Source organism: Stegastes partitus, unplaced genomic scaffold (assembly GCF_000690725.1).
Source record: "Stegastes partitus isolate 25-593 unplaced genomic scaffold, Stegastes_partitus-1.0.2 Scaffold369, whole genome shotgun sequence".
NCBI classification, from domain to species: Eukaryota; Metazoa; Chordata; class Actinopteri; family Pomacentridae; genus Stegastes; species Stegastes partitus.
The window spans coordinates 98,767-117,999 of record NW_007578100.1 but is presented as its reverse complement, the minus strand read 5'-3'; the positions used below and the strand labels follow the sequence as shown (position 1 = coordinate 117,999).

Sequence of the window (19,233 nt, the reverse complement as noted above, 5' to 3'; positions counted from 1 at the left end):
CATTTTCTAGGATCGTTCGTGTGATAAAAATCCCCAAAACAGCAAAACTGAGGAGCACTGACGCTTTCATGGGATGCGCGTGTGAAAAAATGGCTGCATCTCTGTCGTATTCGAAGTACGCCTTGAAATACGACGACTTTATGACCACGCTAGGACTCAGGATTCAGAAAAGTGGGATCCACCGGTCTCACAAAAGTCCCAGTTTACCTAAAAAAAAAGCGATCACAGCTTCAAAACCAAACCGACAGACTCCTGACATCCATCCTTGTCTGGGAGCTACAGCGCGGCAGCACGGCGGCTGGTTGACTGTCCGGCTCCTCTCTCTGCAGTGATCTTGTTTGTTTACAGTAATCATGTTAATGTCATCAAGCTAATGAGGTAATGATTTATTGATGATACATTGCTAAACATAGCAGTGAAGTTCCAGCCTGTTAATGATCTTTACCTCATGTTCCCTACGCTGTGCATCTTACTCCTCTCTGGTGGCTGATTCAGCCTGAGTCTGCTCTCATTTAGCCTCCGACGTGCACAAACAAACCATTAAAATGCTGTTCATGGACACTTACATTTCCATTTGCTCCTTAGCACTGACTCTATAATGTCTGAGAGGTTAGGAGACCTGCCGGTACACCTCCTATGTCTTAGAGACCGTGATGTACTTATGCGTATTGGGTTCCGTATCTTCTTTACAGCTTTCTTTAAGTGCCCAGAAAGCAATTACGACTCCATATTATAAAAGAAACTTTGCTTACAGAGCAAACATTATTTTGGCCCCAGGCCTCTTACCATCATTGATCAGGTGCCTTCTTGCATAACATGGTGTCGGAGTGCTTCGCTGGTAAATTAGAGAGTCATGAGAACCTGGTTTGTCTGTTTTTTTAATCTATACGTGAGCAAAAATCCAGAACATGAAACTTTGTGGGAAAAAAGATCAGTTTTAGAGGCAAGAGTTTCACTTTTCTACTAGAAAAAGGTTCAAACACAGCAGTTTGTTTATTAAAAATGTGAAACAGAGCAGATAGGGGACATGTACCAAAACATTAAAGTAGAAAAATATCAGTAGTAGGTAAAGCTGCCATCGTTTTCCTGTGTTGATAACACCTGTGGGTGCTAAGAACTATGGGGAACACGTTGATTCTAGTTTTTGTTTTCAGTTGTTGTTCAATAAATAATTAAAAAAAAGGAACATGAATTTTTCTTAAATGATTTTTTGCACTATAACACTGCACAAAGGATACTTTGAGTTCTCTGTATTTCTTTCTATAGTTGTGCTGGACTTTATACTGCAGTGAAAAATGAGTCCATATTAAGTAAAAATGTGACAGGAGTAAATAAAACACACATAAACTACTTGGGATTCAGGCAGTGTGGGAAGAAAAACTGCATCTGTATCTGAGCAAAAAACCTGAAACATTTATCGTATGTCCAAATATGAAATATTTGTCGGACAGAGTTTCACTTTTCTAGTATATGAAGATTAAAAAGGTGATGAAAAATGTGACACTGAGTATGGATACAAATAAAAAATGAAAGTAGGAAAATATCTGCAGTAGGTAAAGCTGCCATTTTTTTTTCCAGTGTTGATAAAACCTGTGGATGCTTGGAAAAAACGTGGAACACATTGACTCCAGTTTTTGTTTTCAATTTTTGCTCAATCAATAATAAGAAAAATGTACCATTCTTAAATGATTTATGGCATTATAACACCACACAAAATCTATTCTCTCTATTTCTATCTATGGTTTTGCTGCTTCTGTAGAGCTGCAGGACTTTATATTGCAGTGAAATATGAGCCCACATTGAGTAAAAATGTGAAAAGAGCAAAAAAGAAATAACACCCAGAAACCACCTGGGGTTCAGCCAGTGTTTGACAGTGTATAAGAAAAAGTACATCTATACATGAGCAAAACCCTGAAACATCCATCTTATCTCCAAATATCAAATATCTGGCAGAAAGACTTTCCACTATAAAAAGGTTCAAATACAGCAGTTTGTGGATTCAAAAAATGTGACTCTTGAGTTGTTTTTGCGGACAGACGCACGCTTAATAAGAACTTTTCGGTGTAATAAATGATATTGTTTGAGGGTTTTAAGTGGGCGCGTTTTTTCGTGTTCGTCTGCTCGCACAGATTGTCGGTGTCAAAAAAAGGTGTAAGAAGCAGATTTCAGGATCAGACCGGCTGCAGAACTCCCAGCAGGGAACATGAATTTATTATAATCTCGACTCCCTGAACACGTTGTTGCTGTCAGACTGTTCAGTCACGGCCTCAACATTCCCCCCTCCGTGCATAATGCTGCCTTATTTATCACTAGCTTCCAGCAGCTATTCCGGCATTCCAACCACATTATTACCAGAAAGCAACACACTTATCAAGTCAACTTTACTTGTACAGGGCAGCTCCCGGATGAAACAGCTGCATGACTGCAAAGTAACCTGGAGTGGATTTGAAAAAGACTTGAGGGCAAATCCTGCAGAAATGAAACCTTGGACGCCTTATCTGTGCATTTAACTGTTCAACTCATTCTAGAGAGGAAAAATACATTCTTTTGTCCATTTGCATAAAATAGCAGAAGTCATTTTGTTAAGCTGGATGAACTTGTCGCTCTTTCCTTTCAGCACAAACCTGGAATTGTCAAGAAATTACGATGTGATGGTGTTAACCTGGTCCTCAACCCATCCACTGCTGAATGTCTTTCGCCTTCAGTGAGTTAAAGCCAATCACATGAATGTTCCTATACAGAAACTGGATCCTTGTCAGAATAGAATGCAACACATTCGGTCGTCCTCTTGACCAAAATCTCCTGAAGCTAAAAAAGATGACCTGAACCCGTTACAGTGACAGATTCAGGGCTGGTGTCATGGCCACTAATTAGCCATCAGAGCTCCCTGACATCAGGAAACTGTGTCAAACTCCACAGACCTACACTTGGTCCATTTAGCTCCTGACGGGGGGGCGGCTGCATCGCGCACCGGACAGGACGAAGACGGAGGGAGCGCGTCTAATGGATTTTAATGGGCTGGTGCAAGTTCCTCTATAGTGTGGCTGCTGCATTGTGGTGGGTTGGTATGCACTGTATAGACTATGTAGGTCATCGCGGTTGCTAAGTGAGCTGTTGTAAGTGCTGTGTGCTGCTTCGGGTTTGAGCCCATTTGGTTGGTGTTTTTTCTTTATCCTCTGTGAAGATCTTGGGATTTAAAAGTTAATATCTTTGGTTTCGAGAGAGAGAAAAAAAAAACATCTCTGCATAATTTCCTGTCCATATCACACTCGGGGTGTGTGTCATAGGAGGAAGTAATAAGGCTGGTGTTGAGCTAGAAAAGAATTACTTCACACCACTTCATCAATCATGTCTGAAAGCAAAAGTTCTAGATCGATGGGTCTGCAAGAGACACAAAACAACCACGAAATGACATTAAATGACCCCAAATAGATGTAAAATGGCCACAAAGAGTCATTAAATGACCACAAAGAGACATAAAATAACCACGTTTATTGTCTACAAAGACGTAACATTTCCCCAGAGACATAAAATGAACACATGCACTAACAGAATGACCACAAAGAGTCATAAAATGGCCATAAACAGTGGTAAAATGAACACAAAGAGATATAAAATAACCACAAAGAAATGTAAAATGATAACAAAGTGACATGAACGGACTGCAACGACACGTAAAATAACCAAAACGAGAAATAAAATGAACACAAACAGTGGTACAATAACCACAAAGAGACATAAAATGACCACAAAGAAATGTAAAATGACCACAAAAAGACATAAAATAACCACGTTTATTGTCTACAAAGACGAAACATTTCCCCAGAGACATAAAATGAACACACGTAGTGGTAGAATGACCACAAAGACACATAAAATGGCCATAAAGAGACAAAATGACCACAAAGAAATGTAAAATGATAACAAATTGACATGAACAGACTGCAACAAGATGTAAAACAACCAAAAAGAGACATAAAATGACCAGAAAGAACCTTAAATGACCACAAATTGTTGTTAAATTAACACAAACAAATGTGAAATGACCACAAAGTCTTGGGAAAGTGAACACAGAGAGACATGAAATATCCACAAACAGACCACAAATGAACACAAACGGTTGTCAAATGACCATAAAATGACACAGAGATGTAAACAACAAAACAACAACAACAACACAATGACATGAAAAGACATAATGTGACCACAAAGAGACATAAAATAACCACAATTAAACATACAGTGACCACAAAGCGTTGTTAAATGACCACAGGGACATAAAATGACCATAAAGAGTCGTTAAATGAACACACAGAGATCCAAACTGTCCACAAAGACATCAAATATCCACAAACAGACATGTAATGAACACAAACAGCTGTAGAATAAACACAAAGCCACACATAGATACGCAAAGCCACTGCAAAGATGGGCAAATCGGTTACAAAACATCTGCAAGACGGACAGTAGGACAGACCAAATGGCTTGTTTTGTGGTTGTTTTGTGTGTCTTTGTCGCTCTGATGTGAATTGTGTGTCCAGTGGGATGAACACTATGAAAACTGAGTACAACATACTTTGATTTTGTTTAATAGTCACTAAATACAGCCAGCAGAATATATTAGCTTCTAAAACCTCTGCATAAATCACACACACACACGGTCCAGTTGTATAAAAGCCACTTAGGCAAGATTCACGAAACTAACCCTCTGGGGCATCTTAGAGGCTCAGAGGGGCAAACTGTGTTTTCATCACAACATGACATTAAAACTGGTTCGTGACATTTACAGCCGCGTTAAGTTCCCTCGTCTCATCCTCGCTCTCGTTTCACCTCCGGAAGGACGAAACAGAATAAAGAGGGGGCAGCAGCAGTTTTAAACCATCGCCAGCAAGGGACAGAGTAAGAGCATAATGTCGACTCTACTGTTGAATTATTTTACCTCCACGCTGGCAGCGCTGGGTAAAAACAGGTCATTATAGGAAACGAGCATAATTGAGAACGTATATGCTCCTGGGCGCCGACCTTCCTCCTCTGACCCACATGTTAATGCAGCGGTTTCCTTACACATGAAGCATCGGCGTGCTCGCCCAGAATATTCCAGCTGACACCAGTGCGCTGACCTACTGTAAGTGAATTCACGACGCGCTGATCTGTGTCCAGGCTGACTTATAGGAGATGATGGGCCTTTTATTCTCCATCTGAATACCCAGAACCACCCATTAAACTGGAAAAAATAAAAATAAAGCTGTGTTTGGCTCATTGGATGATTTTCACTCTTCTATTTACTAAAATATGCACAGCAGCTGCACATTTACACTAATTTGTTGTTGTTTTTTTGTTCATTTCATCTGTTTAATTACCTTAACTTTACTTTTATTCGTGTTCATGTGTCATGTTTTGGTTTTGTGCCCTTTTTTTTTGGCATTTCGCCTTTATTTTGATATGAGGAGTGATGCTAAATGTGGGAAACGAGAGCAGAGGAATGACAGGAATCAAACCAGAGATGCACTGCTGATGACATTTGCACCCGTATGGCCTCCACCCTGACCACTGAGATACTGGGTCAGCCGTCAGATCAGTTTATTAGAAGCCCTATTGAATTGCTCCCAGCTATAATGAATAATGCCATATCTGTATCTGTACCCCACAACACTGACTGCTCACACCAGCAACTGACAAATAACATCTCCTGTGTCAATACAAAACCATATTTTGTCATTCTTAAGTCCTCAACTTTACCCAACTAACTTTTTAAAAACTAAATTGATCAAAATCTTCATACAAATCGAATGAGACAGAGACAGACACTGACACTCATTGTTCTGGTTTTACCTAATATGTCAATACGTCACCATCATTTTCACACTCTTATGTCCTCAATTTCACTTAATCAGCTTTTTAAAGCTAAATTAATCAAAAATCGTCATGCAAATCAAGTGACAAAGAGAAAAAACACACTAAAAATGCCTGCCAGCTCTTTTAGCTTCCTTTAGCTCATTGTTTTGGTTTTACCTAATGTGTCAGCACACCACCACAACCTGACACTCCTTAAGTCCTTCATTTAACAACTAAAAGTTAAATCAATCAATATCTTCATAACAATCAAATGACAAAGACACTAAAAATGATCACTGATTCTTTACCGAGCTTTTTAGCCTCTTTTAGCTCATTGTTTTGGTCTTGCAGGATAATGAATGTATAGTCTCACTCTCAGTATGCTTGCTTTCAAGAGCAGAAATTTGCCATTTTCAGTGGAAAAACCTCAAATAAACCTTGTAAACCAGCTACCCAGTGCAGCTTTTACCCATCGAGACTGATATTTTTCTTAGAATTTGGTGAAGGCCAAACCAAACCTAAGAGGAAAGCGAATAACAAATTCAAGTGGGCAGCTGAATGCTCATGTTTCTTCATATCCACAGAATGTACAACACGGCTCACAAATAAACTAGTAGTCTTACATAAACTAATGTCGATACACCACCAGAATTTACCACCTTATCTATCTTAACTGTTTTTTTAAAAACTAAATTAATCAAAATCTGTATATTTAACACTAAAAATGATCGCCAGCTCGTTTAGCCTCCTTCAGCTCAATGTTTTGGTCATACATGATATTGAGTGCACAGTTCAGTCTAAGTATTCTCTCTAAACTGGCTTCTAGCAGCAAAAGTCTGTTTTTTAAGTGGAAAAAGTTCAAATAAACCCTGTACACAAACTACTCAGCAGCGTATAATCTAATGTGTCAATACACCAGCATATTCAGCACTCTGAAATCATTCAACTTAAAACCAAATTAGTCAAAATCTTCATACTAATTAAATGACACAAAGACAAACACGCTTTCTAGCCTCTTCTGGCTCATTGTTTTGGTTCTGCAGGATACTGAGTCCATATTCAAGTCTCAGTATTCTTATAGAAGTCGACTGTTTTCAGCAGAAAAACTTCAAATAAACCCTGCAACAGCTACCCAGTGGAGCTTTTAGCCAGCGAGTCAGATATTTTTCTTAGAATTTGGTGGAGAGAAGCCAAATGTAAGACACTGAATAAAAAAACTCAAATTCAAGTGGACACAAAGACAGCTCCAACTGAATGCTAATGTCTCTTCACATCCACTGGTGTGCTTTTCAGCTTGCTGTGCGTTTATTCCTTCTTCAAATGACCAACAGAAATCAATCCAAAAAAAACAAGCTCCAAGCAGAGACGCTGCTGCACAGGTGGGACTACATTAGGCTGACGTCCACTTGAGGACGATTTGTTCACATGAAAGAGCGTCACAGTGAGCCTTCGCAGTGCCACAGTGAGCCGGCACAAATGTACGACCCTGAAACCAGAATCGAATTTAGTCAGTCTTTCATTTCATTCATTCATACCTGCGGTTTTATTGTGAAAACGTGCAGAGAAATAAAATTAATTTTTTAAACGGGGGCCTGTTGGACGAAGAATTTTCTGACATGTCGACTCCACGGCGTCTTTGTTTCAACCTTCATTTACACAGTCGGCTCTAGTTCGGCACATGTTCCAGCAAAGCTCTGCTCTGCATTCAAACCGCTACACACACACACATCCACCACTGGGAGTTGGCCAGTACAACCACAGCCTCTGCTGCTGGCTACTGGAGCCGGTTGGGGGGTTAGTTTGCTCAAGGGCACCTTGAGCTGATGCTGTTCTGGGTTGCCAAAACGGCACCATTAACCGCCTCAACCGGCTGACCCTAAAGCCAGTTTTTTATGCATGTGTGTGTGTGTGTGTGCTTAAAGTGCCGGAAACAAGAGGCCGGATTTAATCTCTGTGCAACACAAACGCAAGAATCGACACGAAATAGATAGAATGAGAAGGAGAGGAGAGATGGAGGGGAGGGGAAAGTGGAAAGAAAATGGGAGACAAAGATAGAAAGAGTGAGGAAGTAGTAGAGGAGTCCCAGCACTCTCTGGCATGCACAGATATTATTCATTGAGAAGACGCCCTGAAGTGCAAGGCTTTGAGCCACCTGAGAGTACGCAAAAACACACAACAAGCACACACACACACACACACACCGTGACTTACAAACAACTGCGAACACAAATAATGCACGAGCAGGAGTGCACGGAAAAATCTCTCTGCCACGAGAAAACATTGTTCAAACGTGCACTGACATACAAATCAGCCGCGCACACGCCTGCAGAAACACACGACATACAAGGAGAGGAAAGAAGGGAGAGAAGAAAGCAGGAGAGAGGGGTTGAAAAGAGGATGCCATGGAGGAGAAGCAGCCCGGGAGAGTTGTGTGAGGATTACAGCGGAGTATTGAGGAGCTGGAGAAGAAGAGGACGATTGATTATTGAATGTGGAAGAAGGGACAAGAGCAGGTAGACAAGAGAGGCGTGGTGGAAAAAAAGCAGGAAAAGAGAGAGGAAGAAAACCGAGAGGGATTAAAACGAGAAGAATTCCCTCGTTTATCCATGCGAAGATGGGTAGAATAGAGGAGAGGAAGAAGAGAGTGAGGGGGTTTGTGGGTAACAGATAACACACTGCACACAATGAAAGTGACAGCTTTGCTCAGAGCTCGACTCCGGCTGACTGTTGTTTCATTATAATCTCATAACTGTCAAATCCTGGAGCAATGGGAGGGAGAGGAGGGGAGAGGAGAGGAGGAAGGAGGGAGAGGAAGGGTGAGGGAGGGCAGAATAGTTTCATAGTGTGAGAGGAGTAGTGAGAAAATTGGAAATGAATCCGTGCGTCGGGTTCAGCCGAGCTGAAGGAGACGCAGATGGAGCCTCACGTAACACACATGCATAGTGTTTAAGGTACACACACACTAATGTATGCAAAAAATAGCTTTGTTTAATATTCACTCATTCATTCACTGTTCATCTTAATTCATCAGTAAACCTGCTATACATGCACACATTTACACTTGTGCATTTGTTCATCTGGATTTTTGTGCACCTGTTCATTCATTCCTTCACTTTCCAGTCTCACATTTGTTCACTCTGTCAGGTGTTTGTATTCTATGGTGGCATTAAAACTATTTGTAAATGTGTATGGACAGTTGTGTGTCCGTATCTAGATCTGTGTGTCCGTAGTGAGATTTGTAAATGTGTAGAAAGATATTAAAAGATGAAAAGTATGTGGCTCTGAGTGGTGGAAATACAGACACATCACCAGTTGCAAGTCAAGCCAGCCTCACCATTGGCTGTCTTTTTACACATGACTTCAGCTAAACTTCTGCCGTGACAGATTTGTATCTATAAGGTTTCTTTGCCCTGAGCTCTGGTTCTCAGGCTCGTTCATTCCGGCTGCGTCGCCTGCCAGCTATCATGAAAGTTTTTGCTCAGCGACCCACAAACTCAGCAAATTTAACTTGTTCACATAAACCAGACAACTTAAAACCTAAAACCTCATCCTGTGTATATAGTCTCATTTTTAACTTGTTCACTCTGTTTGCTTTTCATTCACTCATTCAAGTTCCTGCTCTGCTGCTTTCTCACATTCTGACACGACTCTGCAAAGTTCGAACCGACTCACTCGTCCACTCAATCATTAATGCTTGCCCTCACTCATTCACTTCCTCACTCATTCACTTCCTCACCCACTTACTAGTCATTCCTTGTCTCTTTCTCTTTAACTCACTCACTCATTGATCACTCATTCACTGTTTATTTTAGTTATTTCTTGCGATATATACAAACATTATCTTTCAGTTGAACTTTGTTTACTCATTCACTCACCCACTCATTCATTCACTTCTCAGTCACTCATGCATTTGTTCACTGTGTCAGGTACTTGTGTACACTCACTTGTTCACTTGTCACTTTCTCTTTAATTCACTTATTCATGTTCCTCTCCACTATGTTCTCACTTTCTGACATGACGCTCAAAGTTCTCACCAACTCATTCGTCCACTCACTGTCGCTTACCCTCACTCATTCATTTGTCGCTCTCTTCTCTTTAATCCACTCATTCAATGTTGATCTGAAGTCATTACAAGTTGTTCCTTTGCTTCATATGCACACATTTTCATTCATGCATTCATTTAGTTGAAATTTGTTCACTCAGTCACTCATTTCTTTACTTTTCAGCCGCTCACACATTTGCTTTCTCTCACTTCACCGTGTTTCACTCACTTGTTCACTTGTCAATTTCTCTTTCATTCACTTTTTCACTTTCAGCTACCCTCACTCGTTCATTCTCTTGTCACTCACTTGTTTTCTTTCCCTATAATTCACTCACTCATTCACTGTTCATTTGAAGTCATGTCAAGTTGTTTCTTTGCTTTACATGCACACGTTTTCCTTCATGCACAGTTACATTTTGTTCACCCATTCACTCACTCATCTTCTCATTCCATCACTTTTCAGCCATTCACACATTTGTTCACTCTCTCATGTCACCATTCTTAACTCACTTGTTCACTTCTCGGTTTCTCTTTGATCCACTCATTCACGTTCCTGCTACTTTCTGACATGACTCTGCAAGTCTCAACAAACTCCCTCGTCCACTCAGTCACTTCCACTTACCCTCACTCGTTCATTCCCTTACTCACTCACTCCATCACTTCCTCGCCCACTTATTTGTCCTCTCTCGTCTGCTCATTTGTCAGTCTCTTTCTCCTTAACTCACTCACTCCATTGATCCCTCCCTCACTTTCTTTCTGTTCCCTCCTCACCCGCTCATCCAAAATGACACCAAAGCCGATACACAAAAGCCGACGTCACCGCCGCTGAAGCTCGCGTAAAAACAGTGTAAATAGGGTAGCAGGCCACACACGCTCCCCAGCCGGCGCTAAAGCTTTCTGACAGAATACAAATAGAGTCGCAACCAGCCAGGTCTTCAAAGCAACAGCACTGCGCTCGTATTCTCTCCCCCTCTTTGCTTATTTGGTTTCTGAGGCTTTGATCACTGACACCAAAGAAGCCTGAAAAGCTTTTAGGAAGCCTGTATTTGAAACGCTGAAGCCGGGAAATGTAGAACAAAAAGAAAAAAAGTGTCCTGCATAGTTACCAGCTTAAATATCATTTTAACACTGAGCCAAAAAAAATCAGACTGAGGAGGTGAAATGTGAAATATCCTAAAACAGAGCTGCTGCTGCTGCTCTGTTTCATCAGGAACTACATGAAAAAAGAACTGATATGATATTATTGGATATTTCGCCGTCAGTCAGAGTTGTGCACGTCCTTGTTTCCCTCCTTAAAAAGATTTTAATTAACTGATAAAATGGCACTGACACACCCAAAAACAACATATTAGCTTTGCACCAGCTGCTTGCATCTCATAAACTGCAGGGCAATAATGCAAAGTAAAAAATCTGAGCTAATACTTGTCACCAGACATTATTAAAAAGCGCCTTCAAATATTCTTAACACTTTGTCTCCACCCTGTCATGTCTTCTCACATGCAATCCACATGACACATCACATATTTTCTCACACACCTCCCACGCCTCTTCAACACTAGCGTGAGTCTTGTTACCTCATGTGCTCTCAGGTAAATCTAAACTAAAAGAACAAAACCCCAGCTCCATCACTGCCCATATTTCTGTCAATCGGCACAACCTGCATCCACATTCAGCGTCAAAATCAAACTTGTTCTTTCATGAGCACAAAAGGAAAATGTAAAAAGCACAGCACAGAGGGCATTCACAGACTCTCACACACCAGCCTGCAGTGTCGGGAGTCCTTATCTTCACAGTATTTGTTACACTGAATAAAGCTAAAGGGGAGTCTAAACTGACTAAACACTCCCTCCCTCCCAGCCGGTCCTCCCATTTTTTTCCCCCTCCATGGTCTCTTACCCGTGACGGTGATCAGCATGGGAGCCACCAGCGGCCTGTTGTTATCCAGTTTTCGGCTCAGTCGGATCTCTCCGCTGGTGTGATTCAGCAGCAGCAGGTGAAGCTCGTTGCCCCTGTCGATGGTGTAGTACAGCCTGTCGGACACGTCGGGATCGTGGGCGGGGACCCTGCCGATCACCCCGCTGGGAAAACTGTTGGACCGGTTGGACACGAAGTTGTTGAAAATGATTTGAAAGTCCTGCAGGGTCGGCCTGTTGTCGTTCTGGTCCACCAGTCGGATCCGGACGGTGGCCCGGCTGACCAGAGGAGCCGACGTGGCCTGGACTACAATAACATACTCGTTCCGGGCCTCGTAGTCGAGATCAATGAGCGAGGTGAGCTCTCCTGAGAAGATGTCCATCTGAAAAATCTCAGGGATGTTGCCCTCTACGATCTGGTACATAATCTGAGCGTTGGCGCCCTCATCCGGGTCGGTTGCTGTGATCTGGGCGACCACGGAGCCGACGACGCTGTTTTCCTTCACCAGAACCTCAAAGTCGTCGGCGGGGAAGACGGGGGCATTGTCGTTGACGTCCAGGACCGTCACCTGGATGTGGACGGGGGTTCGTTGAGGGGGAACACCTCGATCCACGGCGTAGGCAGTGAGTTCATAGAACGGCACGCTCTCACGGTCCAAACGCCGAACAGTTCGGACGATTCCGGAAGTGGGTTCGATGGTAAAATCTCCATCCCCATCTTCACCGTTTTGGAAGGTGTACTGAACCCGACCGTTGGCGTGGGCGTCGCGGTCAGTTGCAGAGATTTGGAGGACGCTGGTGAATGGAGGAGCATCTTCACTCACAGTTCCCTGATATCTGGGACTGAGGAACTGAGGTGCATTGTCGTTCACGTCATTCACATTCACCTCCACGTATGTTGTGTCTGATTTCTGTGGTATGCCATTGTCTTTAGCAGTTATAGCCAACGTGTAGGTCATCTGGTCCTCATAGTCCAGCTCAGCCTGGAGCGTTATAGCCCCTGTGGCTGGGTCGATGCGGAATTGTGGGATATTGTCCTCAAGGAAGTAAGTGATCCGAGCATTTTCACCAACGTCGTCATCAGTGGCACTGATCACAACCACAGTGCTTCCAGGAGGCCGGTCCTCGTTCACGCTGACAGAGTAGTGGGCGCTCTGGAAGACGGGCCGATGTGTGTTGGCATCTGTGATGTTGATGTGCACCTGACAGGTGTCGTGGAGCGTTCGGTCCGAGGCGGTGACGGTGAGAACGTAACGCCGCTCCTGTTTGTAGTCCAGAGGGAGCGCTAGGGAGAGAAGTCCTGCCCCGCCTGCTGTGCTGATAGCAAAGCGGTTTCTGGTGTTTCCTCCGGTTATCTGATAGGTCACCGCGCTGTTGACATCGCGGTCCACAGCCGTGACAGTCACCACACTGGTGCCCACCGCTGCATCCTCATTCAGCCGAGCATAGTATTCCTTCTGGAGGAACTCGGGCCGGTTGTCATTCACATCCATCACTGTTATGGTAACGCTTGCCGTAGCAGAAAGAGGCGGCATACCATAATCCCTGGCCTCCACACCAAAGAAATAGTGCTCTACGGATTCTCTGTCAAGAATGGAGCTGACAGTGACCCAGCCTGTTGCAGAATTGATTACAAATGGTGTGTCAGAGCTGGTGCCAGTCAACCTGTACTCCAGCCGGGCATTATCACCAGAATCTGTATCAATGGCCTGGATGTGGAGGATGGAGCTTCCAACTGGGGCGCTCTCGAGCACAGAGGCCTGGAACGGTGTGGAGACGAAGATGGGTGGGTTGTCGTTCACGTCTGTCACTTGCACGCTGACAATCCCAGTGTTGTTGGAGAGAGGAGGCCGCCCGTTGTCCTGCGCTCGAACCCGGAGCGTGTACTCCCGTTCGGCCTCGTAGTCCAGCGGCGCCACCACCTGGATCTCACCAGTGACGCTGTCGATGGAAAACTGTCCACGGCTGTTCCCGCTGATGATATTATAGTGAACGGCGGCGTTGCTGTCCTTGTCGCGGTCGGTGGCGCTCACACGAAGGATCTCGGAGTGAGGCCGCACATCCTCCTTCACCGCCACCACATAGCGCTTTTCACTGAACTGTGGCACATTGTCGTTTTCATCCAGCACGGTGATGAAAACTTTGACGGTGGCCGAGCGCGGCCCCGGATCCTTTCCCTGGTCGCTGGCCTCCACCTGGAGCGTGTAGTGCTCATTTGTTTCACGGTCCACCAGTCCTCTAGTCGTAATGAGGCCGGAGCGCGGGTCAATCTCAAAGGCCGCTCTTGCTATCGCAGCTGTGTCACCGATAAACCGGTAACGAATATTGGCATTTGAGGGGGAGTCTGAGTCCGTTGCTCTCAGCTGCAGGATGGGATAACCTTCCTCCACGTTCTCCCTGATCGTCTCCCTGTACTCTGACTGCTCGAATATGGGAGAGTGGTCGTTCCGGTCTGCAACAGTAATGGCCACCATTGTGGTGCCAGACAGGCGAGGGGAGCCATAATCGGTCGCCGTGACCCGGAAGTAATGCAGATCCATGTGCTCCCTGTCCAGAACCTGAGTGGTGGTGATGAGGCCCGTGTCTGGGTGGACGTGGAAGTAGTCGGAGGATCGGCTGTTCATCAGGGGGGCCATGCTGTAGCTCACCCTGCCCGCATCCCCTGCATCTGCGTCTGAGGCGGACATGAGGATGACGGAGGTGCCGGGCGGCTGGTTCTCGGCTACTTGCACTTGGTAGTTATAGAGGGAGAAATGCGGGTGTCTGTTGGCTGCACGTCTGGATCGAGGCCATGCCATCAAAACCTCCCTTTCTCCCTGTGAGGTTTCATCACCTGGTGGCATTATCAGGCGTTCCAGGCTCCTCTCTCCCCTTGAACTGTGCCTCTGCTCCCCCTCTCTCTCACCCCCCTCCTGGCTTTCATCCTCTTTCTTCCCTGTTTTGCTATCTGGCTGTGTGATGATGGTGGTGGTGGTGGTGCTGCTGCCCCCATCCTGACCCTTCCCTCCCTCTGCCTCTCTCTCCTCTGCCTGCTTTGTTATTCCCTCTTCCTCCTCTCTCCCCCATATCAGCCGCGCCTCTCCCTCGCCCTCCCCCACCTGTAATTTTCCTCCCCAAGCAGCAACAGCATCAGCCGCGGAGCCCTCTCCCTCCCTCCCAGCATCCCTCTCCCCCATCTGCCGCCTATCTGGCTGTCTAACACCTCCGGGCTCTAATGGCACTTGCTTACCGGGTTTTAATTGCATATGCGCGCCACTGTCCCTTCCACAGTCGGTGGAGATGCTGTCAGTTGCGTGGACCGTGTCTCGCAGCGCGCCTCTCTCCCACACATCTTCCCGTCGCGTCTGATCGTGCCAAGGCGATTTCTCGATTTCAGATTCACGACTGTAGCCGTTTATTCCCTCCTTCTCCTCCTCCTGGTTGTTGTTATTATTATTATTACTGTTGCTGTTGAATTTGCTCCACAAAAGCACAATCTGAGCGCCGAGGGGAGCTGTCCGCTGTGCTGAAATCACGTCCTCCGTGGAGGAGGGTGAGTGGAGCGGAGGGTCGCGCTGCCACGCGGTCAGGTTAATTTGCGCGGAAAACGAGAGGTGCGTTTCTGTAATCGGATCAGACTGCGTGAGAAGACGCGGAGATACAACTGGAAACTTAGCAGACGAGAAAACGCCTGAGTCACCGGCAGACTCTCTCTCTAAAGTTGCTCTCGCTTCTATTTTTTCTGCAGAAACGCGCAGCGCAGTGAAGAGTTTTCCACTCTGTGCGTAATCGTCTGTTTGTGCCCGAGTGGGCGTACCGAGCACCGGGCCAGAATATTTTGTTGTGGAAATGGCGTTTTTGTTGGATATAAACTGTTGGCTGTGCGTCTCTGCGATGCTACTGAGGGTAAATTGGATAAGGAGATTCCTCTGAGCTACGCCTCCCTCGGGGACCGTAAACTCGACTAAATGTCCATCCCCCATTTCTATTCTGTCCAAACAACCACCGGGAACCACCCTGCGCTCTCCCCGGGTTTGCCCCCTGGTCGCTGGTACTGATTTCCCCTGCTGAAGCCCATTAACATCGCTACATAGGAGCGTCAGAATCGGGAAAGCCAAATCATTATCCGCGTAATTAGATAAATTAATGTGTTTGTTGCCTTGCCTCACCCCTCCTCCTCTCCCACCCTTTACCTCTCTACTCTCATCCCTCTCCTCGTACATATTTCTGACACAGTTAGACGTTGCATCGCGGAGAGGGGGTAACCAAAACCCAAGCTGCGCCCTGGCACGGCGGGTAATAACCTCCAGCGCGCTACATCTGTCCTCCTCATCACCTCCCCATCTCATCGCCACCCCCTCATTCTCTCTGCTCCTAACGCACCCCGGCAGCCAGCTATCATCTCCCCCCTCTCTGCTGGTCTTGCTGCTGCTGGGATCGATAACATTGTGCCTGCCCAAATGAGAATAATTACCAGCCCTCCTGTCCACGCCAGCATCCCAAATCTCCTTGTTGCTGCTATTCCTGGGAACCGGCTGTTGCTCATTTTTACCAGAGGAATTATAAGTTGAAAAATGATAAATGTAGTCCAGTTTTGATGCGGGGATAGAATCTGAGGTGTTGCTGAGGGTGAGACTGGATTGGAAGGTGTAGTTTGAAGCATCAGCATGTGGTGAAATGTATCCGGAGAGAGGGCGGCTGCAGGTTGGAAAGGCGCCAGGTGAGGGCTTGTTGGCCGGGGAGAGGGCTCGTTTGTCGGGGCTTGGCCGGTGGACTTGGCCGGGTGTCGGGGAGCACCGTGTTGCAAAGGGCCTCCTCACCTCGCGAGCCCTCTCCCACACCTCTCCCCCCTCACTTCCGGGTGCCCCGCGCAGGCCAGAGGCGTGCACAAAGGCTCCGGCGGCACCACGTTTGGCGAGGTGTGGCCTCGACGCCGGCCACCGTTGCGCGCACGTTCTAGTCCTTTGTACTGCCCTTTTCTTGCCGTTTTGAACCGGCGACGAGGTGAAAGCAGGTGAAGCGGGAGGTGAAACAACGCCCTTCCTCCTCCTCCTCCTTCTCCCAAGCCCTCCTCTCTCCTCCACTCCCTCTCCCGCGCCGCCGCCGCTGCCGCCGCCACCGCCATCGGACCTGCTCCTAATACCGGGATGGAGAGGATGAGGTGGAGGCGGCGGTGATGGAGCCGGAGGGCCGCCTGCACTCTTCCAAAACGTCCCGACTCCTTTCAGTCTCTCTTTCCGTGTCCCCCTCGCACCATCCGGCTGATATCCTCCTGCGCGCTGCACTCCACAGCATCCCTCAGTCTGTATCCGCTCTACGGTCCACCTGCTTGGGCGTAGATTCCAGCTGCCCCTCGGCGACTCCCCTGCCTCCTCGCACTGCTGCTGCTGCTGCTGCTGCTGGCTCACTTTACCGGCGTCTCGGTAGCAGAGGCCCGGGGTCCATCTGTTGGAAGCCCCTCCTGTATTCACCGTCCCCGGGGCGAGGGCGAACAAAGGGCCGAGGAGAAGCAGGTGGAGTGCCAGAGACGAGAGCAGGAGCGGGGTGAAGCCCGGTAGCGGTGCAGCCATTTAGTCTCTTCCTTTCTCTGTATCTCCCCCTCCTTTCTCCCTCTTCCACCTCTGCCTATTCTCCCTCTTTCTCGCCTTCCTTCCTTCCTTCTTCTTCTCCCCCTCCGTTACTTCTCTCGCTCTCTCTCTCTCTCTCTCTCCCCCTCGTACCGGCTAGGTGGCCAGTTCCAGGACCGCCAGCACCGCCCGACACCTTCCCCCAGGCTCCCCCGTCTCTCTGTCGGCCTGGAGAGTTGGCATCTACCCGCTGTGGTCCGTGGAGCTGGAGGTCTGAGCGTTAGGAGCGGCGCGGCGACGGCAGCATCTCTCCTCCCGTTCATTCACATCCAACATGGCTCACACACTCGCACCGACTGACTGGCTGGCTGCCTCACACACTATCCTTCAGAGAGAGTGTGTGTGCGCTGCCTCTGTGCATGTGTGTGCGCGCTCCTGTAGCACTATCCATCCATCCACACTCACACAATCACGCTCTCCTCCTCTCTCCTTTTTTTCCACCCCTCCCCCTATTGCTTGCATCTCTCTCCCTCCCTCACTCACTCTTGCCCTATCTCTCTCCCCCTCTTACTCCCTTCCTCGCTCTCTCTCTCTCTCTCATAATGGTTGGCTCCGGTGCGCAGGGCTGTTACACCCGCGGCGGCCGCCATATCCACAACTGGAGGTTTGGAGAGGAGGGAGGGAGGGAGAGGAAAGCCTGTATCTTACACAATCACACCGTCATCACCTTATTTATCATCTGAAGAATTATCATTTTCACCAGGGTTATAGACACACCCAGGAATGCGGCTCATCCACTGGTGATTCCAGGACTTTATATTTGCTTTTTTTTTTTTTTTTTTTTTTTTAGCAAATAAAATAAAATAAAAATTACGCAGCAATTGCTTCTGCAAAACAAGTGATAGAAAATAAGAGGAAACAAGATGAGGATTGCAATTCTGCTGTGATTAAACATGATGTAATATTCAGGATATTTCACTCCTAAAAGTCTCAAGTTTTCCAGGGTTTTTTTTTTCCCTGGACGTCCATTCCTGATATCAACCTCGTGCGTAAAGCTGCGCCGTACAGTCCGTCCGGTGATGTAAGCTTAGGTGAGCTCCAGTAAAAGTGACGTCATCTCCCTTATTATCACCGATGAGTAATACACACACACACACACACACACACGCACAACTACACACACGATCCCTCACAGATATTTGCTGTAGTATTCCACAAAAAAAAAAACTGTATTATAGGATTACTGTGATTGCACATGCGCTCAATCACCCCAATTTAACACTAATTTGCGCACGGCTAAATGGGCAGATCCATTTCCTGATACTTATTGGAAGAAGGGGGAGAAAAAAAAATCACATTATGCAAATATGTGGGCTACAAATTTCCTCCAACATCCACTCACAATCTCCTCCGTTCAATAGCAATTTATAAAGCCGGCAGGGTGGTGTAGTTTTTCTTTTTTTTTTTTTAATGACACGGCTCAAATTGAATATGATTCCTTCCCGTGGCTGATGGGAGGAGATACACAAGGCGTGTCAGAGGCTGAGGAGAAGCCGAGTCTGAGCCCCGGAGCTGCGTGACCGAGCGTCCACATCCATCCAGTGCTCTCGTCTCTCTTGGGTTGTTGTGAGACTGGTTTCTGTGGCATTTAAGAGAAGCAAATGTCCTCACAGGGATGGGAAAATGAGAGGAGATCCTCCAAACAGTTTTTTCAGTTTTTCACCTCCTTGAGAAGTTATTCTTGTTTGGTGGTTTTTGTTAAACTGTTAAACTGAGGCTGAAGTCAGATGATATGAGCTATGAGGAAACAGGGCTGAGAATTGAACTTCAGCACTTCTGTGGACTTATATTTTCAAAAAGTTTTTAATTTGGTGAGCAACATGACAATAAATATATG

At 46.2% G+C, this 19,233-nt stretch overlaps 1 protein-coding gene across 1 annotated transcript in view; it reads right to left on the bottom strand.

The window, feature by feature from the left end:
* The window catches only part of celsr3 (cadherin, EGF LAG seven-pass G-type receptor 3), a 200,095-nt gene extending 182,756 nt beyond the window's left edge, over positions 1-17,339 (bottom strand). The window contains exon 1 of the mRNA XM_008284729.1: positions 11,774-17,339. Within this exon, the coding sequence (XP_008282951.1) occupies positions 11,774-17,339 (5,566 nt within the window). The remainder of the gene's footprint in view (positions 1-11,773) is intronic.
* Positions 17,340-19,233: the final 1,894 nt, after the last annotated feature.